Source organism: Stegostoma tigrinum, chromosome 25 (genome assembly GCF_030684315.1).
Source record: "Stegostoma tigrinum isolate sSteTig4 chromosome 25, sSteTig4.hap1, whole genome shotgun sequence".
Classification (NCBI taxonomy): Eukaryota; Metazoa; Chordata; class Chondrichthyes; order Orectolobiformes; family Stegostomatidae; genus Stegostoma; species Stegostoma tigrinum.
In genome coordinates this window covers 46,946,687-46,970,089 of record NC_081378.1, presented here as the reverse complement: position 1 = coordinate 46,970,089, position 23,403 = coordinate 46,946,687, and the positions used below count along the sequence as shown (strand labels likewise).

Sequence of the window (23,403 nt, the reverse complement as noted above, 5' to 3'; positions counted from 1 at the left end):
GGCCTTTTGTTCATAACTCTCAACTGAATGTACCTGTTACTATTACTAACCTGTTCTTTTCCCTCTCCTTTTGCTTCTTAGATGTTCACGTCAGTGAGAGTGTTCCGATTAAACAATGTTACTAGTCTCACATCGCACGGACTTAATAAAGCTTTTAGTGATCTTTGTGAAAATCTGCTGAAGGTAAGCACCTGGAAATTGTGTGAGGAAAACTACATAATTGCAAGTACTTTAAGATTGAAACACATTTTTGGCATTTTTCTGGAAAGGTGAGGCCAGAAACAAAAGCTATTTTGTTACTATTTAGCCCTGTAAGTACCCCTTGCTTTCTGAAGCTTCTCTACAATTCTCCCTCAATTCCAACTTCTTGTACAACCCCCTTCCCTTTTGTTGGTGGTCGTGGTAGCAGTCTACATTCTGAAATGCTCTTCTAAAATCTCTTCCATTGCCTTGTTCTCTGAAAAGACCTTCCTTAAAATCTACATCTTTGTCCGTGCTTTTAAGGGCAAAGGAAGGGATTTTAAATTTCCGCTCCAAGCTACACACTATCCTGTCTTGGAAATCTATTGCATTCCTTCTCTATCACCGGGTTGAAATCTGGAATTCCCTCCCTAACGCATTGTGGATCTACCTACTGCACGTGGAAGGTAGCTTGTCATCACCTTCTTAAGAGCAAGTAGGGACGGAAAATAAATGTTTGCTAGCCACCAGTGCTCACCATCCACAAGTGAATGAAAGAAATTAAGTTTATCCTGTTTCTACAGGGTGCAGTTGCAACACAATAAACAATAGAGTGATGCTTTAAGGTTCTAAGAGGCTTTACTTGTATATGATACCATATCCGTTTTCTGAAATTTTCCAGACCCTATATTTTAAGCTACGATCCATGGTACCTTGCTGTCTTTGTCACGTGAATTTCAATGTTGCATTACCAGAAGATGAGTTAATCCAGGTACATGACCAGTATACTGCCATTATTTATTACAGTGCTTATTGATTCAATGTATGTAATGTAAATTGTAGTTTACATTCACATTTGTTTGAATTTATAGGTTGCAGTTACAGCTGTTGCAATAACATATGACAAGGACCAAGCCCAATGCATTGCTAAGACTTGTACAGACAGGACCCTCCTGAAAGGTGAGGTATTTCTTAGACAATGATTACTAAATAACAGTTTAAAAATCCAGATTTATTACTACCTCTGGAAATGATCCAGAATCTCTTCTGACGACTGAATATTGGTTCTCAATGCATCATAAAATGGTTTGGATAGCTGATTCTTGCATTTAGAATTCGAATTAGATTTTATTGGCACATGTACTCAAGTACGGTGATACAAGACTACGGTGAAAAGTGTACAAAGTCACCTTTTTTGGTGCCATCTTAAGTACAAAAAAAACAGAATTAGTAGAAACAGCCATCTTAGATACCAAAGTAAAACATCCATTTTGGATACAAAAAAATTGAAGAAAAAAACAAAAACAGAAATACAAGAAACAGTGCGAAGGGCACATATCCGTATCTTGAAGTCTTATCTCCGTAAGGTAAATGGGCCCACATCTCTGAAGCCACAAGTCATTGCTAACTGGCTCCTCAATTGCAGAAGCTTTGTCCGACCCTGCCACCAGCAGCCCCCGAACCCGCTCCACGCCTGATGCTGCCACTGCGTCCTGAACCCGTGCATCAATCCCTGCCTCATTGCTGCTATTCAAATGCCTCTTCCAAGCTACAGAATGCTTCAAAGAAAAAGAAAGAAGAGCAAATATAAATGAAGGAAAATAAAAGAAAAGCAGATGGAAGCAGGTGAGCCCCGAGCTCAGCAGTCCGAGTGGGGCACTGCTGTTCCGCTGCCTTGGAGTCATGAGAAATTTAATGTCATCGCATCAGCATTGAAATAGTATCCACATGCAAGCACCTGTGAAGCCAAAGTTCTGTTAAAACCTTGGGAAAGATGGCTTCCTCCTTCTAATTGTTCAGTTCATCAACTTCTGATTTTGTAGATGAATTTAGAAGTACAACCTTGCCTTTTAGCATTGAACAGTGCTTAAGAAATATCCAACCTGACATTGTACTACCGACCAAAATCAGTTTCCATTTCTGAAACTTCTGGGTATTGAGACTGCAGAGTTTTGCATATAACTGTAGTATAAATTCACATAACTTGCTTTTCTAATGTATTCCTTCAGACACTGTAGCACTCACTCACATTGTGATATTCAGGATTACATTTCATTGTGTTCTGAGTGCAATGTAAAGTTTATTGCCTATAGATTAGGTTTATGCATTTATATAATGGAAGACACTAAGGAATTGTTCAAAGCATTTCCAAAGTGTACGGTGTTGGCCCTTAAATCTTTATTGAGATCACTTTTTTTTATCTTGACATCAGTATACAAAGCATTATTTTGGTTTTTGCAGATGACATGAAATTTGGAATTACAGCAAATAACAACGAGGATGATGACAGATTTAAGAAGACATAGGCAGATACATGTCAGATGTGGTTTAACACAAAAACATGAAGTGATGCATTTTGGAAAACATCAATCACGGCAGTATGGTTCAGTTTTAGTAAGGGTGCAAGATCAAAGGCACCTGGAAAATATGCCCAGAAATCTTTAAAGATACCAGGGTGAATTGGGAAAGCTGTTAGAAAACCATGTGGAATCCAAGGCTTTATAAATAGAGGAATAAGATATGAAAGTGCTTGAGCCGCAACTTGGAGTATTGTATCCAAGTCTGGGCACCAGAAGCTCATTGGATCCTGGGAGTGAATCAAAAGGAGATCTGCAAGAATGCAAACTTCAGGTGTCTGGACTGACTAAAGAAGCAGAGCCAGGCAGTTTAAGGGAAATTTTAATAGAGAGCTTCAAGCTCATGGAAGATTTTGACAGAGTAAATAAAGAGCAATTTCTTCCATTGATCGAAGTAGTGACACCAGCACACAGAGCAGAGTACTTCGTAATAGGACCAGAGACCAGATGAGAAACATTCATAAGTAAACAGTTTTTAATGATCTGGAATGTGCTGTTTGAATGGCTGTTGGATACAGTTTCAGATGTCAAGAAAAGAACTTGCTGGGCTACAGAGAAAATGTGTGGATGTGTGAGTAATTGGATAGGTCCTTTATTAAAGTTAGCATTGACATATGGACTGAATTTCCCCGTTCTGTGTTTTACTATCCAACAATTTTATTATCAAATTATTGTGGAAGTACTCTCAGCCAACAGTGTCCTCTTACATGTTTAAGTTTCTTAATGATCTTTTCTGAATCAAATTTTTTTTTCTCTGTTTTCATTCCTGGCTTAAAGCTTCAACAGAGAATGAAGACCAACTCCAGTTTACTTTGGAACTCTGTATGGAATCACAGTCTAGTCAGCCTGCTGTACACTTTTCCCCGAGTAAAGTTACAGGTAAGGCAGTATACTAGGAATAAGAGGTTTAATGCAAGTTGAAGTGGAATCTTTTTAGTACCCACGTACATGTTAACGGAATGTAATACCATTACAGATCTGATGAAGGGTCTAGGCCTGAAACGTCAGCTTTTGTGCTCCTGAGATGCTGCTTGGCCTGCTGTGTTCATCCAGCTCCACACTTTGTTATCTTGGATTCTCCACCATCTGCAGTTCCCATTATCTCTAAAACCATTACAGTACAGCATTTCATTTCAAAGTGATATTAGAAAATGTGCTTCGATGTGGTCAATTCCTACGTTGGTGAAAGCCAGTTAAGAGCCTTCAGTTCGAGCCCCAGTCTTAATAAATATTTGCTCTCGAATCTTGCACTGCAGGTCAGTGTGGAATGTTGGAAAAGGTGAAGAAAGAGATTGTGTGCCTCAACAATTAAACACATAATGTTAAATTCATGTTGTTCAAGTGAATTGTAGTGAAATTGATGTCACCTATGGGATGCCTGTAGACTACATACAATTATTTGCATTAACACTGCATCTTTAATAGAGCTCTTAAACTGCCTTGCTGAGGGCTCAAGCAGACAAGTGAGGACCCAGAAGCCAAAGGGAGGAATTATTAAAAGCATGGACAAAGTAGTAACGATTAAGGACAGATTTACAAGTAAACAAGAGTGGAGAGATTTTGGAAGACTGTTTTAGAACTTTGGCTAGAGCCGCCGCTGCCAATAATGGGGAAAGGGAAGGAGACTGTTAAAGAGGTCAGAACTGAAGAAATAGAGTTCATGGAGAATTGTAGAACTAGAGAAAGCAGTAGAAATAGTAAGGAATATCTACAGATCTAAATAGCAACAAAATAGTCGTTTCTCTTGAGAAAAATGCCAAAAGTGTTTCAGTGTTAAAGAAGATATAATACTACATGTTGTAGTTGATGTGGTTTTCCTCCAAGTATTTGCATAATGATAAATGCGCATTGTTCTCCTGAACTGTTGTGGAATTGGTATCTACAATAGGATTGTACTATCCCTGCTATTTCCTTTTAGAAGGCATGTGTTTTGGTGTAAAGATGCATTTTATCTTTCAATTATAGCTTTAGAAGATGCTTTCCAGCAAATGGGTGTGCAGCATTCACACTCAAACTATTTTTGTCACATATCATTAAATTAAAATGTTAATGCATCAAGTAGTTCCGTGTGAAACCTGGTGGCAAAAGCTAATGTGTCCATTCTGCATGTTGGAAAATAGTTGGCTACACATTGACAGTCATCTCACTGTAGAAATTACCAAGCCATCTGAAGTGAGTTAAGAATCCAAATGTTCATGATCTGACCCTCCACATACAACCTTGAGAGAGCCTTAAATCTCACTGAGATACCGCTGCTTGTTCTTGTGAAGGAGTATTTGGATTAATATTCTTTGGGAAGTACTTTTTGGTATGCAAAAGCAAGCAGTAGGGATTACCAATAGGTGGCAGTCCAGCAATGTGAATCGAAAAGGTGAATGAATGAATGTATTTTGGAATAGTTATAGTACTTAATTTTCTTTTTCATTCACAGGACATGGGCATTACTGGATTGACAGGCATTTATTGGTATTAATTATCCTTGAAAAGATAGCAATGAACTTGCTCCTTGAACCACTCCAGTCCACATGGCGTAGGTACATCCATGTTGCTGTTAAGAAGGGAGTTCCAGGATTTTGACCTAGAAATGGTGAAAGAATAACAATATAATTCCATGTCAGGATAGGGTGCAGCTTGCTGGGGAATTTCCAGGTGGTGATGTATCTGCTGCCCATGTCATTCTATGTGGCTGAGTTCATTTGTTTCATATATGCTGTCAAATGACCCTTGGTGAGTTCTTGTAGATGCATTACATTGCTGCCACTGTGCATCAACGGTGGAGGAAGTGAATGTTGAAGAGTTACCAGGTAACCAGGCTGCTTTGTCTTGGTGTCGAGCTTGATGGTTGCTCATACCTAAGCAAGTGTGGAGTATTCCATCATGCTCCTGATTTCTACCTTGTAAATTGTGGACAAAGAGTTAAGTAGATAAGTTACTCATCAAAGAATTCCCAGTTTCAGACCTACTTTGTAACTCCAGGATGTAGATCATTTGTCCAGATCAGTTTTGATCAATAGCAACCCCAGGATGTTGACAGTGAGGGATTCGGCTCTGGCAATCAGAGGATGATCGTTGCATTCTTGTTGGCAATTGTCATTACTTACCACTTATCAACCAAGCCTGAATGTTGCCCAGGTCTTGCTGCATTTGTGTACAGGCTGCTTCAATGTCTGAGGAGTCATGAATGGTGCTGACCATTTGCAATAATCAGCAAACATCTCCATTTCTGACATTATTATGGAGTGGAGGGCAATAATAAAGCAGCTGAAAATGGTTGGATCAAGATTACTCCCCTGAGGGCCTACTGCAGTGATATCCCGTGGCTGAGATGATTGACCTCTGACAATGATAACTATCTTACTTTGTGCCATGTTGACTCCAACTAGTAGTTTGGCTGTTTTTCAGTCACATGCTGCCTTGATGTCAAGAACAGTCACTGACCTTTCCTTCTAGGGCTCAGCTCTTTTGTCTATGTTTGGCACAAAACTGTAATGAGTGCTAAATGACTAGTGTTGTAACTGTACTGGAACTAATGGGTACAGCTCAATGAATCAAAATTGGTAATGGAATGAGATCCAAAGGAGGGTCATACACATTGGTCAAAAGAGCAGCTGACCTGAGTATTGGGAGCGGTTTACTTTTTTGTTTAGGAGAACAAAGGGATTGATGAAGATGAGGGAAATAGACAATGAGTAAGATTGAGAGGCACATGCCTGTAGAAGTTTTTACAAGCATATTGTATGTGAAGGGAAAAAGGTTACTTAAATGTAAATCCCTCACAGTCAGAAGTGGGAGGTTTATAGTGGAACATAGTTGGCAGAGCATTTAAGTACATATTCTGGTTTTGTTTTCACAAAGGAGGACACAAGTGGACACAATTCAGTGGCTCGAAGGCAGCTTCCCTCCTCCACCTCGAGGGCAATTAGGGAGAGGCAATGAGTGAATTTAAAAAAGAAGTAACATCTCAAAAACATTGGGCAACACAGGATCCAATGAGAGGGAGGATTAGTTAAGAAATGGTATTGGGCAAATTGGTAGTATTAAAGGCTGCTAAATCCTCTGAGTCCATTAATCCACATCCTAGAATACTTAAAGAAGTGCTCTTAGAATTGATGGTTTTCTTTCAAGAATCTACAGACTCTGGAGCACTTCCTGTGGTTTGGAGGGTAGGTAGTATAACCCCACTGTTTTTAAAAAAGGAGGTAGAGAAAGCAGGGAATTATAGAACAGCCAACCTGTCATTGGTCGTGGGGAAAATGTTAGAGTCTATTATTAATGATTTAATAGCAGAGCACTTCGAAAACAGTGACAAGATTGGACAGAGTCAGCGTGGAGTTATGAAAGGGAAGTCGTGCTTGACCAATTTACTAGGATTTTTCACGAATGTAACTGGTAGAATGATTAGGGAGAGCCAGTGGATATGGTTTACTTGGACTATGAGGAAAGCTTTCGATAAGATCCCACATTGCATTTAAAATTAAAGTGCATGGGATTGAGGGTAGTGTACTGACATGAATAGAGAACTGGTTGGCAGACAGGAAATGTACAACCATTTCCATCAGGGACAAAATACACAAGCTTGAACACACACACCAGCAGGTTCAGGAACAGCTTCTTCCCAACCAATATTAGACTGAATGGCCAGTATAAGTGCAAATAATGCTGATCTTACCAATGTTGATCTTGCCTAGTGCACGCTCTGTGCAATGTAACCTGTATGCTTCTGACTAAGTTTTTATTTCACCCTGTGATCTGTATGTCCTAGCTTACAATGATTGCCTGTACTGCTCATAAACAAAGCTTTTTGCAGTCCTTAGGCACACATGTCAAAAAATAAATCAAATCAAATCAAATCAAATCAAATCAGTTAGAATAAACTGCTATTTTTCCAAGTAGCAAGCAGTGACTAGTGTACTGCAGGGATCAGTAATTGGTCCCCAGCTATTCACAATTTATAGTAATGATTTAGATGATGGAGATATTACATTCAATTCTAAATTTGGAGATCATCCAAAGCTGGATGGGAAAGTAAGTTGTGAGGAAGATGCAGAAATGCTTCTGTGTGATTTGAACAAATTCAGTAAGTAAGCATGGCTGATGAATGTGGGGTTATCCACTTTAGCAGCAAAGACAGTTAGGCAGATTATCAGAATAACAACAGATTGGGAAAAGGGAGGTGCGACAAGACCTGGGTGTCCTTGTGCACCAGTTGCTGACAGCAATCATGCAGGAGTAGCAGACAGTAAAGAAAAAATTACTTTTTTTGGCCTTCATAATGAGAGGATTCGGGTACGGGAGCAGCAATTGTACAGTGCCTTGATGAGACTACACCTAGAATATCATGTGCATTTTTGGACTCTACCTGAAAAAGAATGTTGTGGCTGTGGTGAAAGCGTAGTGAGGGTTTGGCAGAACTGATTTTTGGAGAGAGAGATTGGATTGGTTAGAACTATATTCACTGGTGTTTAGAAGAATGAGGGGGAAATCCCCTAGAAACCTATAAAATTCCAACAGGACGAGAAAGGATAAACGCAGGAAGAATGCTTCCAAGACTGACTGGGGAAACCAAAACCAGGCCTTCGAATTTAAGGGTACAGGGTATGCTATTTAGGATGTAGATAAGAAATTTCTTCATTGGGAGAGTAGTGAGCCTGTGGAATTCTCTGCCACAGAAAGCAGTTGAAGCCAAAACATTGAATGTTTTCAAGAAAGAGTTTGATATAGTCAATATGGGTAAAAGGTTCGAGGATACGGAGAGAAAGTGTGAACAAGGTACCGTGTTGGATGATCAACCCAAATCATATTGGATGGTGGAGCTGGTTCGAAAGATCAATGGCCCACTCCTCGTGTTTCCTGTGTTTCATCCTGGAGCACAGCTCTTCGATACTGTTGTCACATTATCACCTAGTCTCTTAACCTTTGTAGTATCCAGTGCATTCAGCCATTTCTTAATATCATTTAGACTGATACTTTTTATTACCTTGACTTTTGCACTGAAATGCTCAGTTCGGATATTCTTTTCCTAAAGAATATTAATAAAACTGTTCAATTTTAGGTCAGTTGTAAATGAGTCTTTAGTCACCATTTAACCTGTTTTTAATTCTTAATTTGTTATTTGAATTGAGATTTCACTATCTGCCATAGTGAGATCCAAACCCAAGTCCCTAGAGCATTAGCTTTGATTTTCTAGATTACTAGTCTAATGACATTACCACTACACCACTGCCTCCTGTTCCTAGAAGGCATTAGTACATGTGCCATTTATCATTAATATCTGCCTTTTGGTCCCTTTCTGTATCCTTAGTAACTGGATGGTGACTTGTGCATTGATAGGCTGATTTTAATCAAATGGTAACCAATCATTTTGAATCAGTGATTCAAGCTGTGTATCTATAAGCCTTTATAAAAGCACTGCTGAGTAAAATGCGGTATTAAGTATGTAAATAAGGCCCTAATGTTTTCTGGTTTGAGATTACCTTCTTTAAAATGCATATTAATTAAAATTTAACTAGTTTGAGTACAATTTGCTTCTTGATTGCACGTGTCTAATTGTTGAAGTCGTTCCCTGGAATCATTTTCTTTCTCCTGATTAATTCTTTGATCACATTGTAAAGTTCAGAACTGTAGGGTTGTGATTTAAAATTGGAATATGACCTGCAGAGATGACGGTGAATAATTCTGGATATGATGAACGAATCCCTTGATATGCTGTGGCCTGCAGTGCTTTTGTATATTGATCTTCCAATATATATTCATTAAATCTTTCTGGTATATTACAGAAAGTGGCAACTTGCAGCAAGTCACCCCAGCATCACAAAGAGGTGAGCAAACCAGGTTGTTAATTCATTCAGGAGAAGCGTCTTCGTCCTCTTTTTCAGACCCTTAATGTGGTGATGTTTGGTTCATCAGAGGGCATTGCAGTAGGCAACAGACGTCATCCATTTTTCTTTTTCTTTTCTGTGTGTTGTTTTTAGCTACCTCAGTTGATTACAGTTCCTTTGCAGACAGATGCAGCAGCTGGATAGAGTTCATTAAACAGAAAGCTCAAACCGTAAGGCGTGGATCAATTAAAACAAGTAGGCGGAAGTTACAGTTTATCATGGTGATAATAATCTGAGACATGCCTATGATCCGCAGTGGTGAAGGATGGACTGTCCTACCCAATAATGGCATTGCAAATCAATGGCACACGCAATTTGAGTGTGAAAGCTGCACCTTTGTCCAGAGAGTGTTTAACAGAAATTAGTTAACTTTCATTTGGACAGCTTAAACCTGGAGATGAACATGTCAAATAGTGCATTCTGCTAAAGTAACATCTTTCACACTCTTGATCAATATTTCCCTTCAGCAAACAAAAGTTTCCCTTGATTTCTTTTTGTATCGTGGTACTGCCGATGCAGCCATCGCTATTAAAATGCTCCCTTGTGGGGAAAATTCAGCCTTTTGGAGGAATGCCACTCTTTTTTTTTAAAATACCATTCTAGCTATTTATGCCTTTTATTTGCATGTTCTGCATGATCATCCACTCTTCAATGTAGCCCATTGCCTGCTCCATTACTGAGCTTCAGGTGCTGAATATATCACTTGGCAGCTGCTCTGAAAAGGGGTGTCAAAGAGCACATGAGCATCTAAACAAATTGATCTTTCACCACTAAGTGCACTCTACTTTTGTTCTCTGTCTTTTCCACCCATTGTAGTTGCTTCACTTGACAAAGCAAGCCCACTGGCTGAAGCTCATACACGTCATCGCTCACCAATATCATGCACAACCTCCACAGTTACTGTAGTGGAAATGACCCCTCTCTCCTTCATTCCTGGTGCAAAAATAACCAAATATCTCGGAATCATCAACATGTTCTTCATTCGGGAAACCACATCTCTGCGTGAGGTGAGTGACAAATCTATGAAGATACCACCTTTTGTCTCTGTGTCGTGTTGCCTAATAATCTGTGTTTTGCATTTGTACTATGCAGTTCTCCATAAAATTGCTGCCAGCATTGTTCCTTCACTCTTCGTGGATGTGTGGTGGGTATGGTTTGCACATCAATAACAATAATTAAACACTGAATTATTTAATTCAGAAAGCAGCCCTTTGCAATGCCCTTGTTTTAATTTTGTTTTCAAAGGTTACAATAATATCAGAGCATAATTAGGAAAGTTGCTTCTTGTGAAGTGACCGATATCTCTCCTACTGTAGCAATCCATTTATTTACATGGTGCTAGAACCCAGAGGACTGAAGTTATAGGGATGAACTACAGGAGAGGTAGATTGGATGTAATGCATGGCAATTGAGTTAAATTGTTCACCTACCAAAATCTAAAACCTGATTGCCCAAACGGCAATTAATGCCCTAGAAAACACTCACTCACTCCTTTATGCAAGGAAAGATACATTTACAGACAGCTATGAATGTTATTCTTCCCTGATAGCAATTTAAGAAAAATAGTTGATTTTAATGTCACGTTATACTTTTTAAAGTCATATAATGTAAATGAAAGCATATTTCTGTTGGAAGATGATATCTTTGCTTTTCATCATCCAGAAATGCTGGGAACTGTGGAGCTATTTTTATAGTGTAAAGTGCAATAGTCTACTAAATGTGCATTTTCCTTTGCTGGGTGATATCAAATGCAGACAGTAGTATTCCTCATCAATTCACCTTTCAAATGCAATGTGGTATTGCTGTCATCTTTCATAAAGATATGCAGTAATTTATCAAATGTATGCCAATGTCATGATATTCCGCTGTTCTGTTGCACTTGGCTCTTATTGTTGGATGCAGTGTAGTTATTTTGTTTTTCATTGGCAACAGCTGTCTGCTGTCATTCCAGCCGAAACTACTACTCCACGAGTCAGATCCTGGTATCAAGCCAGGTTTGACAGATCACATGTTTAATTTTCTTTAACTGACTCCTTTGACTATCTTTGCCTTGAATTTGGGAGACAATTTGTTGAGTCCCTTCCAAGTCTGGTGACAAGGTTTGACAAATCTGAGAGCATAAACATTGTCAGTTCTAATAAGTTAGATTTCTACACCTAACATTTGGTTTAGAAGTTTGACTAATTAAACCCTCCTGCTGCAGAACCTGGCTCTCTCAACTCTTAATTTGGAGAGAGCTAAACTTGCTTCTGAGCTCTGATACTTTTTGAGCTGAAAACAGAGCTAATGGTTTTAAATATTTGCCCTATCTGTTTCAAACCCTTCGGTATAAACATTTTTCTGTTAAGTCCGCAGGAGTTTATAGTCTGCTGCATTTTGACAAATGGATTTAGTTCACTATTCCAGAAAGCCCTCTGACCTTGTCTTTTTTTAAAAAAAAGTCCTTCACAAGATGATGTCCTTCACTACATTTCCTTTGTCTTTGACTTGCTGATTTCAAGTTATGCATCACCTTAGTTTTAAGTTTCTCATCCTTGTTGTCAAATCAACCACCTTGCCTCTCCCTGTTTCATTAACCTTCAGCCCATAATCCTTTAAGATATTTGCCCTATACAATTCTGGTCTCTTGAATGTCTCCAGTTGTATTATTTCCTTTATTGGTCACTAAACCGTTATTATCCAAAATCCTGATTCTGGAGTTCCTTTTCGCTGTCCATCTGTATCTCTCTCCTTCTTTAAGTTGATTTTTAAAAACTGACCTCTCTTACCCTAATATCTCTCTTTTATTTGGTGCTTTATAATGCTTGGGTTTTTGTTATGTTAAAGAAGTTATATAAATACAAGTCATGAGTGTACATCCACTCAAGACAGCAATCAATGTCTCTAATGTCTCCCTCAGCAGGATAATACTTCTGACAGTGCAGCAGTCCTTCAGTACTCCATTGAAGTGTCAGCCGACATCTCTGTCTCAGTTATCTAGAGTAGAACCTGAACCACGTTGTCACGATTCCTCTAACAGTGCTTCCACCAAGTCACAGCTACTATCTAGGAGCATGCAATTTAGCAATAGAGAAACCATCAGTTGTTTCAGCTGAAAGCATGTCAGTTGGACATGAGTAACATTTCAGGAAATTACCAAGAGAGGAAAGTAAGGATCATAAAAGTAGGTGCAACAAACCTACAAAAGGAGATTTGTTGCTTCAAGGTAAAAATACCAAAGATAAAACACACATTTGAAACAAATTGAGACAGAATGAGTACAGTTTAATTATTGTAACAACAGAAGAGGCTTTACCATTTAAAAGAATGAATGTGTTTCAGAACGCAACTTTGAACTTTATTAAATCCTGGAACCTCACTTAGAGTCGCTTTCATTTTTATAAAAACCCCTTAATAGGAAAGAAAGTGTGACCAAGGTAATTTTTATGGGTAGTGGGCAGTTTTACTGATAACTGTTACATTAACAATAAGCAGAACGCAATTGAAAATAAAGGCAGAAAGTACTGATTTTGAATTTTGAAACTACTTTACTTTTTTGCAGGAAGGCGGAGTTAGTGGATTTCTTCATGCATTCATTGCTGAAGTGTTTGCTATGGTGCGGGCCCATGTTGCTGCCTTGGGAGGGAATGCAGTTGTGTCTTATATCATGAAGCAGTGTGTGTTCATGGAAAATCCCAACAAAAATCAGGTCTGTATTCAAGTTTTAAAAATTTTTCTAATGTTTTATAGAAATATTAACATTATTTTTTTAATACCTTTGTGAAATGCATTAAACTATACCATGTTTGAAGTCATCATTGTTCGGATTAAAGAAATATTGCTTAGGTCAGCCCCCACAGTTTCCCCACAGATCAATTCTTCACCCTTTTCTGTAGAGGAATTTGCTGAAGCAACAAAGAGATCAAGCAAATGTCCTTGGAAATCCTTGCATGCTTAATAACATTTCTGTTCAACTCTGGACTTTAAATGCCTCACTATAATTTATCCTAAAAGGTATTTAACCCAGTTCCATTTTTAACTTGCTGCTAGACAATTTTAGAATGAGGACAAGTAATGATTACCATTCATGGTCTACCTCTTGCTTGAATAGCAGTAGTGGCCAAACAGTTTTTAAATAAGCAGGAATTGATGTTAAATGATTTTACTAAATTAGAGACTGTGCAACCGACCAGTCGTGTGGCCCACCGTGTTTGCCACAACTGATTTGTGTACAGCTTTTAGTGTAATGAAGCTAACTGAGGTGTTTCAGAGGAGCACTGTAAACTAAAGTACGACACCAAATTGCATAAGGAGATATTATGCCAGATCGCCAAAGGTTTTCTTGAAACTTTGGTTTTAAATAGAGTCTTAAAAGACGAAAGTGAGGTAGATAATGACAGAAATGCAGGAGTGGCCATTTTCGGAGTTTGGGTTGAAGCGACTGAGGCACAGCTACTAATGGCAGTGCGATTAAAATTAGTGGTGCACAAGAGGTAAAATCTGGAGTAGTTTATATTTCTGAAAGTTATGGAAGAGCTTTATTTCAATCATGCGAAATGGGTCTCACTGGCTAGGGCAGCATTTATTTCCCATCCTTAGTTGCCCTTGACATGGTGATGGGGAAGTGCCTTCTTCAACTGCTGCAGTTTGTGGTGTAGGTAAACCTGTGGCGTTAGGGAGGTAATTTCCAGAAATTTGATCCAGTGGTACCAAACAAACAGTGACATGTTCTCAAGTCAGGATAGCTTGGGGGAAACTTGCAGGTCGCTGTATTCCCATGTATCGGCTGCTCTTGTTCTAGGTTGTGGTGGGTGAGAGTTTGAGCAGTGCTGTCTAAATAGCTTTGGTAAATTTTGTGCAGTACATCTTGCGACTGGTGCACACAGCTGCTGCTAAGCATCAGTGGTGGAGGGAAAGGATGTTTGTGAAAGTAGTGCTTATCAAATGGACTGCTTTGTACTAGGAGCTGTCTAGCTTCTTGAGTGTTTTTGAAGCTGTACTCATCCAGGCAAGTGAGGAATTTCCCATTCCTGACTTGTGCCTTTTCAAGCATGGGCAGGTCTTGGGGAGTCAGGAGGTGAGTTGCTTGCTGGCCTGCTATTGCAGCTGCAATGTTTATAGGGCTTGTCCAGTTCAGTTTCTCACCAATGGTAAGATGTTGATAGTGGAGTTGCAGCAATGGTAATATCATTAAAAATCATGGGGCAATGGTTAGAATTTGTCCTGGTGGATATGGTCATTGCCTGGCATTTGTAAGGCACAGTGTCACTTGTAAGCCCAAAGCTGTATATTATCCAGGTCTAACTGAATTTGGACATTGACTTCTTTAGTAACTGAGAAGTTGAGAATGGTGGTGAAGATTGTGCAATAATCAATGGGTATCCTTACATCTGACCTGCTGGAGAGAATATTATTCATGGAAGATGGTTGGGCCTATGACACCACCCTGAGGCACTGCTGCAAAGGATTTCTGGAGCTGAGATGTCTTAACTCCATACCTTTATACGAGGTATGACTCCAACCAACACAGAGTAGCAGAGCGCCAACAACATGGAGTGATTTGAAACTTAGAGTGAGAGTTTTAACATCAAGGTGTTGCTTGATCAAGAGTGGATCATCGGTTCAGCAAACCACATGGATAGAGGAATGGGCTTTAATGCAAGTCAAGAAATTGACAGAAGACATTTGGATTGCCTCAAGTTTAAGGAGAGAAGACACTAGGCAGAAGTGCATTTTAATAATCAAGTCTTGAGGCAAGAAGGCATAGATGAGAGCTTTAGCAATAGCGAAGCTAAGACTGTGAACTGCAGTGGTGATGTTTAGGAATAAAAGTTGGTAATCCTATTTCCATAGTCATCGAGGTCTGCAGCGTAGGAAAAGGCCCTTCAGCCCATCAATTCTGTGCCAATCAAACATGCACCTCCTATTCTAATCCTATTTTCCAGCGCTTGGCCCATAGCCTTGTACGCCTTGGCATCACAAATATTTCTTAAATGTTATGACTCGGCCTCCGCCACCATAAGCAGTGAATTCCAGATTCCCACCCTCTAGGTGAAAAAATATTTTCATACTGTAAATCTATGCCCACTGGTCATTGATCCCTCCAACACAGGGGAAAATTCTTTCCTGCCTACCATTATTAATTCCCCAGTCTCATTATATGGGACCAGCATTTACTTTAACCCTTTTTTATTGTTCTGTCATTATTGATAACAGCTCTTTTACTATCTACTTTTGTATTTCTCTGCAACTTTCTCTCAAAATCTAATTTTTTTTTTCCCCCCCAGTTTATTTGAATGTTTTTGCATGTCTGGGTATTTTTGAATAATCCATCCAATCTCCTAACCTGCATTGCACAATTTGTTATAGTTTGATATTAGCTGTTAACCTTTCTACTTAACCATTAATGGTGGGTCCATCACTTGGTAGTTCTTCTTATTCATCAGAGTATATCTGTTCTGTATATTCAGAAATATCCTGGTAAAAGTCTGCTACTGCAGTTTCCATTGACCAATCTTTTGAGCTAATTTGCCAATTCACTGCTGCCAGCTCGGCTTTCGTACCCTCATAATTGCCATCATTTAAGTTCGGGAAAACAGCTTTGCTTCTGCTCGTCTCTGGCCTTTTCACACTCGGGTCATCTGTTTTGTTTTAAATATTCCGTGCATTCAGATACAGAGCCTTTAGTTTTATATTTTTGCTCTCTTTGCAAATTCTACTCGTTATTTATTGGTTGATTCTTGGATTCGTACTCTCTATCCCTTTCTCTTCTAGTCTGTTTATCGTTTCCAGTATTGCCACCTTTCTCTTTTGGTCTTGGCTGTACTGCTACATTTACCACGTTTTCCCAAATTTGATCCCTTACCTTCTTTATTCAGTTTACACCACTGCTAAAGCTGGCTTTATAGTCCACATTTTTCAATTGCATTTAAATTCCATCAGCAGCCGTAGTGGGATTGGAACTTGACCCCAGAGCCCTAAAATAACACAAAGTGCTGAAGAAACTCAGCACATCTTGCACCATCTGTGATGAAAGAAACAGAGTTAACGTTTCAAATCTGATCTGTTCTTCCTCTGAAGAAGTCAGACTGGACTCAAAACGTTAATTGTGCTCCTCTCCCCATAGCTGCTGCCAGGCCAGCTGAGCAACGTTCCCTCGCACATGATGTTCCAGTTCCGGATATCCAAAATTGCACAACTGAAAAGAAAAGTAGAGGGAATACTGCTGCTGAGTTTCTCCAGCCTTCTATACTTGTTTCAAATTTCCAGCCTCTTCAGAATTTGCTTTTATCCTCAGAGCCTTTGTGTAGGCTATTAGTCCATTGACATTACTAATTCATCACTATCTGTTGTTGTAGATGGAATGATTTATGACAGTGTGAGATATGTTATTATGCAGCATTTCACTGTAACTTATCAACAGCAACAAACTGCACTTGTATAATAACTCTATTGCAGGAACACACTCCCAGGAACATAATCCAACAAACGTTGATACTGAGCCATGTGAGATATTAGGAAAGGTGACCCATTATAAGAGGTTCACCTCCTTAAATTGAAAGATAGAATAACATATTATCTAAATGGTTTAAAATTTGCAACTGTAGAGAAGCAGAGAGATTTCAGATTCCAAATACAGAAATTGCTCAAAGGTAGTGGGTAAAGATAATGGAAAATGGGCCCTTATCAAAAGAGCTGGAAATAGAGGGTTTAAATTATGTTACAGGTGTACATGTCCCTGGTTCGACACCATCTGGAATATCTAGCATTCCAAAGCAAATTCTGCACATCAGGAAGCGTATGTTAATCTTGGAAGGAGTTCAGCGCAGGTTCATCAGAGTGATATACGGGCTAAAGCAGTTAATTTGAGGGTAGATTGCCTGGACTGTGATTGTATTCCCTGGAATTTCAAAGATTGAAGGTTGATTTTAAGATGGTTGAAGGATTCAGTAGTTTCTGTTTGTCCAATATCCTCTGATGCAAGAGTCCAGAATAAATAACTAGCATCGTAAAATTAGGACTACTCCATTCACGCAAGACGTAGAGGACATTGAGAACTCCTGTCACCCAAATATCTGTTGAGGTTGGATATTCAGTTTAACACTGGAGATCTGAAATTGGTAGATTTTTGTTAGGCAAGGGTATTAAGGGTTACTCAAGACAAGTAGATGGACTTAAAGTGCAGATTAACCATGAACTGTTTGAATTCAGGAACATACTGAGGTGGCTACAAGGTTTTATGTTCTAATGTCCAAAGAGGTAGGTTTTAAGGAGCATAAAGGAAGAGCGATTGAGGTTTAAGTTGAAAATTTCAATGATGACAAAATAGAGAACTCCTATAGTAATACAGACCAAAATGACGATTCTCCAGGACAAGATCTATATACGTTCAGAAGCAAGTGGACTTATTAGTCATAAACAGCATGGCTTTATGCCGGACAGGTTGTACCTTCCGAAGAATTAAGTTTTTTGAGGAGTTGATCAAGATGATTGATGAGGGAAAGTGGTTGATATTGGCTACATGGACTTCAGTAAAGACTTTGACACGGTCCTTCATGGTAGACTGGTACAAAAGGTGAAGTCACATGGTATCAGAGGTGAGCTGGCAAGATGGATACAGAACTGCTTAGTAATAGCTGACAGAGGGTAGCAGTTGAAGGATGCTTTTCAGAATGAAGGGTTGTGACCAGTGATGTTCCATAGGGATCAGTACTGGGACCTCTGCTGTTCACGGTCTACATTAATGTTTTGGAGGAAAGCACGGCTGGTCTAATTACAATGTTCGTGGACAATACAAAGATTGGAGTTGTGGAGAGTGAGGAGGATTGTCAGAGGATACGGCAGGATATAGATCAGTTGGTAGCGTGGGTGGAAAAATGGCAAATGGAGTTTAATCTTTTCAAATCTAAGGTGATGCATTTTGGAAAGTAAAGTACAGGTAGAAATTATACAGCGAATGGTAGAACCCTTAGGAGTATTGATATGCAGAGGGATCTGAGTGTGCAGCTCCACTGAAGGTGACAGTACACGTATAGAAGGTAGAGAAAGAGGCCTATGACACGCTTGCCTTCATTGGGAGGGGTGTTAAGTGTCAGGATAGACAAGTTATGTTGCAGGTTTATAAACTTTAGTTAGGCCACACTTGAAATATTGCTGACAGTTCTGGTCACCACACTACCAGAAGAATGTGGTGGCTTTGGAGAGGGTACAGAAGAGATTTACCAGGGTGTTGCCTGGTATAAGGGTGTTTAGTGATGGAAATAGGTGGGATAGACTGGGTTTGTTTTCACTGGAAAGCAGGAAATGGAGGGATGACCCAGTAGAAGTTTATAAGATTGTGAAAAGCAAGGATAAAGTGAACGGTAATGATGCTTCTCCCCAGGGTGGAGGTATTAATTACTAGGGCTCACAGGTTCAAGATACGAGGGGGAAAGTTTAAATGAGATGTGCGAGGAAAGTTTTTCACACAGGGTGGTGGGTGCCTGGCATGCACTGCCAGAGGAGATGGTGGAAGCAGACATAAGAGCAACATTCAGGAAGCACCTGGACAAATACATGGATAGGAAGGGAACAGAGGGACACAGATCCTGTAAGTGAAGGCAGTTTTAGTAAGGAAGGGCAAAATGTGTCGGAGCAGGCTTAGAGGGCCCACGGCATATTTCTGTTCTTCGACCTGTTCCTTTTAGTGATCTTGTGATATCAGTCATTAACTTTTACATAAACAAGACGTGGAGCTGGATGAACACGGCAGGCCAAGCAGCATCAGAGGAGCAGGAAAGCTGTTTCAGGCCTAGACCCTCCTTCAAAAATGGGGGAGGAGAAGAGGGTTCTGAAATAAATAGTGAGAGAGGGGGAGGTGGATGGAAGATGGATAGAGGAGAAAGTAGGTGGAGAGGAGACAGACAAGTTAAAGAGACTGGGATGGAACCAGTAAAGGTGAGTGTCGTTAGGGAGGAGATAAGTCAGTCCAAGAGGGACGGGCAGGTCAAGGGGGCGGGATGAGGTTAGTAGGTAGGAAATGGGGGTCCAGCTTGAGGTGATAATAATGCCACAACTCATCCCTCACACCCCATCCCCACAATAACAACCAAAACAGAATCCCCCTCGTCCTCTCATACCACCCCACCAACCTCCGCATACCATGCATCATCCTCCGACACTTCCGCCATCTGCAATCTGACCCCACCGCCAAAGACATTTTTCCCTCCCCACCCTTATCTGCTTTCCTGAGGGACCACTCTCGCCATGACTCCCTTGTCTGCTCCACACTCCCCTCCAACTCCACCACACCCGACATTTTTCCTTGCAACCGCAGGAAGTGCTACACTTGCCCCCACACCTCCCCCCTCACCTCCATCCCAGGCCCCAAGAAGACTTTCCACATCAAGCAGACGTTCACTTGCACACCTGCTAATATGGTATACTGCATCCGCTGTACCTGTTGTGGCCTCCGCTACATCGGGGAAACCAAGCGGAGGCTTGGGGACCGCTTTGCAGAACACCTACACTCAGTTCACAGTAAACAACTGCACCTCCAGTCTCAAACCATTCCAACTCCCCCTTCCATTCCTCAGACGACATGTCCATCCTGGGCCTCCTGCAGTGCCACAACAATGCCACCCGAAGGTTGCAGGAACAGCAACTCATATTCCGCTTGGGAACCCTGCAGTCCAATGGTATCAATGTGAACTTCACAAGCTTCAAAATCTCCCCTCCCCCCACCACATCCCAAAACCTGCCCAGCTCATCCCTGCCTCCCTAACCTGTTCTTTCTCTCGCCCATCCCCTCCTCCCACCTCAAGCCACACCCCCATTTCTTACCTAATAAACTCATCCTGTCCGTCCTTTCTGGACCGACTTATCTCCTCCCTACCTACACTCACCTTTACTGGCTCCATCCTCGTCTCTTTAACTTGTCTGTCTCCTCTCCACCTACCTTCTCCTCTATCCATCTGCCATCCATCTCCCTCTCCATCCCTATTTATTTCAGAACCCTCTTCTCCTCCCCCATTTCTGATGAAGGGTCTAGGCCGGAAACATCAGCTTTCCTGCTCCTAAGATGCTGCTTGGCCTGTTGTGTTCGCCCAGCTCCACAAATTGTTAACTCGGATTTTCCAGCATCTGCAGTTCCTAGCATCTCTGATACAATTTTTACATTCACAGTTTCTTTGAAAAAAAGCTTAATTTTGAAGTTGTGTTATATGGTAGAGTTGATTTGTTGATTGTGCTGCATGAATATTTCATCTTTTGCTGATAATGGTTGCATACTTTGTCTCTTTCTGTAGGCACAGTGCCTTATCAACGTAAGTGGTGATGCCGTGAACTTCTTTAAAGATGCTGATGTGGAGTCAGCATCTTCTCAGCCTCAAACAAGTGGCTTACAGATAGGGAATGGCAGTGGAGACGTTGTCACATGAAATTGGTACAGATGAATTCCTGCTGTTGCTGCCTGGGTTTTTGGAACAGGTCGAAGACCATTTATCTACATTTCCAACCTCATTGGCCATTATTCTCTGTATAGATATGTGTATATCTGCCTTACTGTGTTACACAGTATGTGATGACCTGTATTGTCCTCGATCTGTAGACTTGAAGTCCTGGGTAAATAGTGGTCATCTCGTCTCATAATCCATTGCCGAGAAGTTTAATTTTATTGACCCTGTATCATCTGGATCTTCAGATGAGAAGCGAATGTTTGCTCTAAATGTGGAGATTATATAGAAAATATTGTTAAGAATTGGCAACATTTATATTGTAGAACATTTTTCAGTAAGTTTGAGTTAATACTTAGCACCAAGACCAAATGGAAGGGTATTAAATGGTACTGAACTGTATTTTAAGCCAATGCTGTACCTGTAAAACTGGATGTTTATCTGTTAATCCTGCTGTTTGTAATGACAAATGCAGCCTTCAATGAAAGCTTGAAGTGCCATTATCAAAATGTTATATCAGCATAGAACTTCAGTGCCAGCCTGAGAGACAAATGATGAAACTCTATGTACATCTTTCTTTGATGTTCTAATGTAATAAGCTGCAAAAATGTAAGCTTTCATTTAGTAAGGAAAATATACAGGCTAGCTGGATTCACAAAGATTGTTAAAATTAGAAAATGTTGAAAGGTTTAGGAACACACTACCTAATCAAATTTGAAGTTACCACACCCAGCAAATGGCACTGTATATTTCTGCATATCGAAAAATGGTATTTTTATAATTGACAGGATGGAGCTTTAGGAGGACGAAAGCTTTTAAAAAGCTTCTCATTCTGTGACTTGTAATATTGCAGAACCAGAATGATACAGGAGGCATTCGATTGTGGGATTTTTTTTTGGGAATTCAGTGCATAATTGAAGACTTGAATGTACAGAACACTTAATTTGTAAAAAGGTTTCAACAATTCACTTGCTTTGCACACTTCAGTGCATGAAAATAAAATTCTCTGCTGTAGTTTTGTGGATTGTAACAAGGATACATTAGCATGAAAGAAAATAGTCCCTTGAATTCTGCTGGGAAATAAGTATTTTGTGAATATTTATAAATTGCTTTTTTTAAACCAATACAAGCGGTCCAATTTGTGTTTTCAAACTGAAACTGAATAGGTACTGTGCTGGTAGGTACGTTGATTACTGATGCTTATGAAAGAATGTCCAATGTACAGAGCTTCTAAGTACTATTCACTCTACTGCAGTAAGCTGGACATGAAATTGAGTCATTTCCTGCCTGTATCATTTTCAAAACAAAGTCAGGCTCCAAAGCATTTTAATGTGTGAATATAATGCAAACTGATCAATCAGACATTCAGCTTTTTAAATAAACTGCTGGGCCAAAACCACCTGTTAGACATTTTACCATTTTTTTGATGGACCAGAGTTGTGTGTGAACAGTGCAGTGATGAGCAGGCATTGACCAAAAGCGGAGAATGTTTTGTTGATTAGAGTGAAAAAATAAGCTATTGATAAGATGCAATACATCTGCATGGATTTCTCTAGATCTCTCAACGTAGGCATCTGTTGAAATTTAATGTTCAATTTTAGCACCCTTAAATTAGGATGAAGAAGCAGATTGACACCAGTGACACAGTACCAGTCAAGTTAACCAATTTGTTTGGGATTATGTCAGATTTTACTGCCTGCTGTCACTTAAATGCAGGCCAAGAAGATTATGGAGGAGACCAGAGGAGTGTGGGGCAGGCTGGTGTTATTGCGCGGCAGGCTGGAAACAGTTGGAGCAAGCCGGTGTGACTGTATCTGGGCCTGGGTGTGGTGTGGGGCAGGGCGGTGTGTCTGTGCACCAGGCTGGGGCCAGCGTCACTGAGGCACATCTCATGTTCACTGAAGTGAGAGGAAAGTAAATGATACTGTCATGCCACAGAAAGGCAGCGATTATTGGATGATGCGTATCGTAGCTTGATTTATTTTTCTCAAAGTTAAGGAGTTAGCCTAAAGAGCAGATGAATTATAACTGAAGTTTTTTTTAAAATTTGCTTGTATTTAGTAATAACAAAGAAGATGAGAGGCACCTTTTTACACAGAGTGCGGTTTGTGTATGGAATGGACTTCCAGAGGAAGTGGTGGATTCAGGTCCAGTTACAAAGTTTAAAAGGCATTTGGATAAGTACATGAATAAGAAAGGTTTGGAGGGATATGGGCCAAGTGCAAGCACATGGGACAAGTTGGGCTAAATGGCGTGTTTCCATGCTGTATGACTCAAAAAAGACAGCCACTTACTTTTATAAAGTATATTTTACCTGAGAGAGGAATGGCAGGGCAGCTCCTGATTCTTGGAGTGCACATCCTGACTCATGGGCAACCTCCGTGACATTTCCTATGTTCAGCTAACCACACGTGCAGGAAGTGTTGGGACTTCAGCTGCAGCTGGCAATGCAGGCAGTTGATAGGAGGCAGTTGGTTCAGGAGTCTCCTTAGTACATCTCTGACTCTAAACTGTATTCATTCCTGAATAGTAAGTGATGGTTCACCCGGGGAGTGCAACCCGCCCTGGAACCGCAGC

The 23,403-nt window shown here is 40.2% G+C and overlaps 1 protein-coding gene across 15 annotated transcripts in view; it reads left to right on the top strand.

Annotated features, from left to right (window-relative positions):
- Positions 1-21,955, top strand: part of c2cd5 (C2 calcium dependent domain containing 5) — a 112,090-nt gene extending 90,135 nt beyond the window's left edge. For 14 of the 15 annotated variants that reach the window (XM_048553764.2, XM_048553766.2, XM_048553767.2 and 11 more), the window contains 8 exons: positions 82-183; positions 863-952; positions 1,053-1,140; positions 3,315-3,416; positions 9,314-9,355; positions 10,232-10,422; positions 12,957-13,103; positions 20,680-21,955. In XM_048553764.2, coding sequence (XP_048409721.1) covers positions 82-183; positions 863-952; positions 1,053-1,140; positions 3,315-3,416; positions 9,314-9,355; positions 10,232-10,422; positions 12,957-13,103; positions 20,680-20,811 — 894 coding nt within the window. In that variant the 3' untranslated portion in view covers positions 20,812-21,955. Of the gene's footprint in view, positions 1-81; positions 184-862; positions 953-1,052; positions 1,141-3,314; positions 3,417-9,313; positions 9,356-10,213; positions 10,423-12,956; positions 13,104-20,679 lie in introns of all 15 variants that reach the window. The other variant, XM_048553777.2, reaches the window with a different exon arrangement.
- The last annotated feature ends 1,448 nt before the right edge of the window (positions 21,956-23,403 follow it).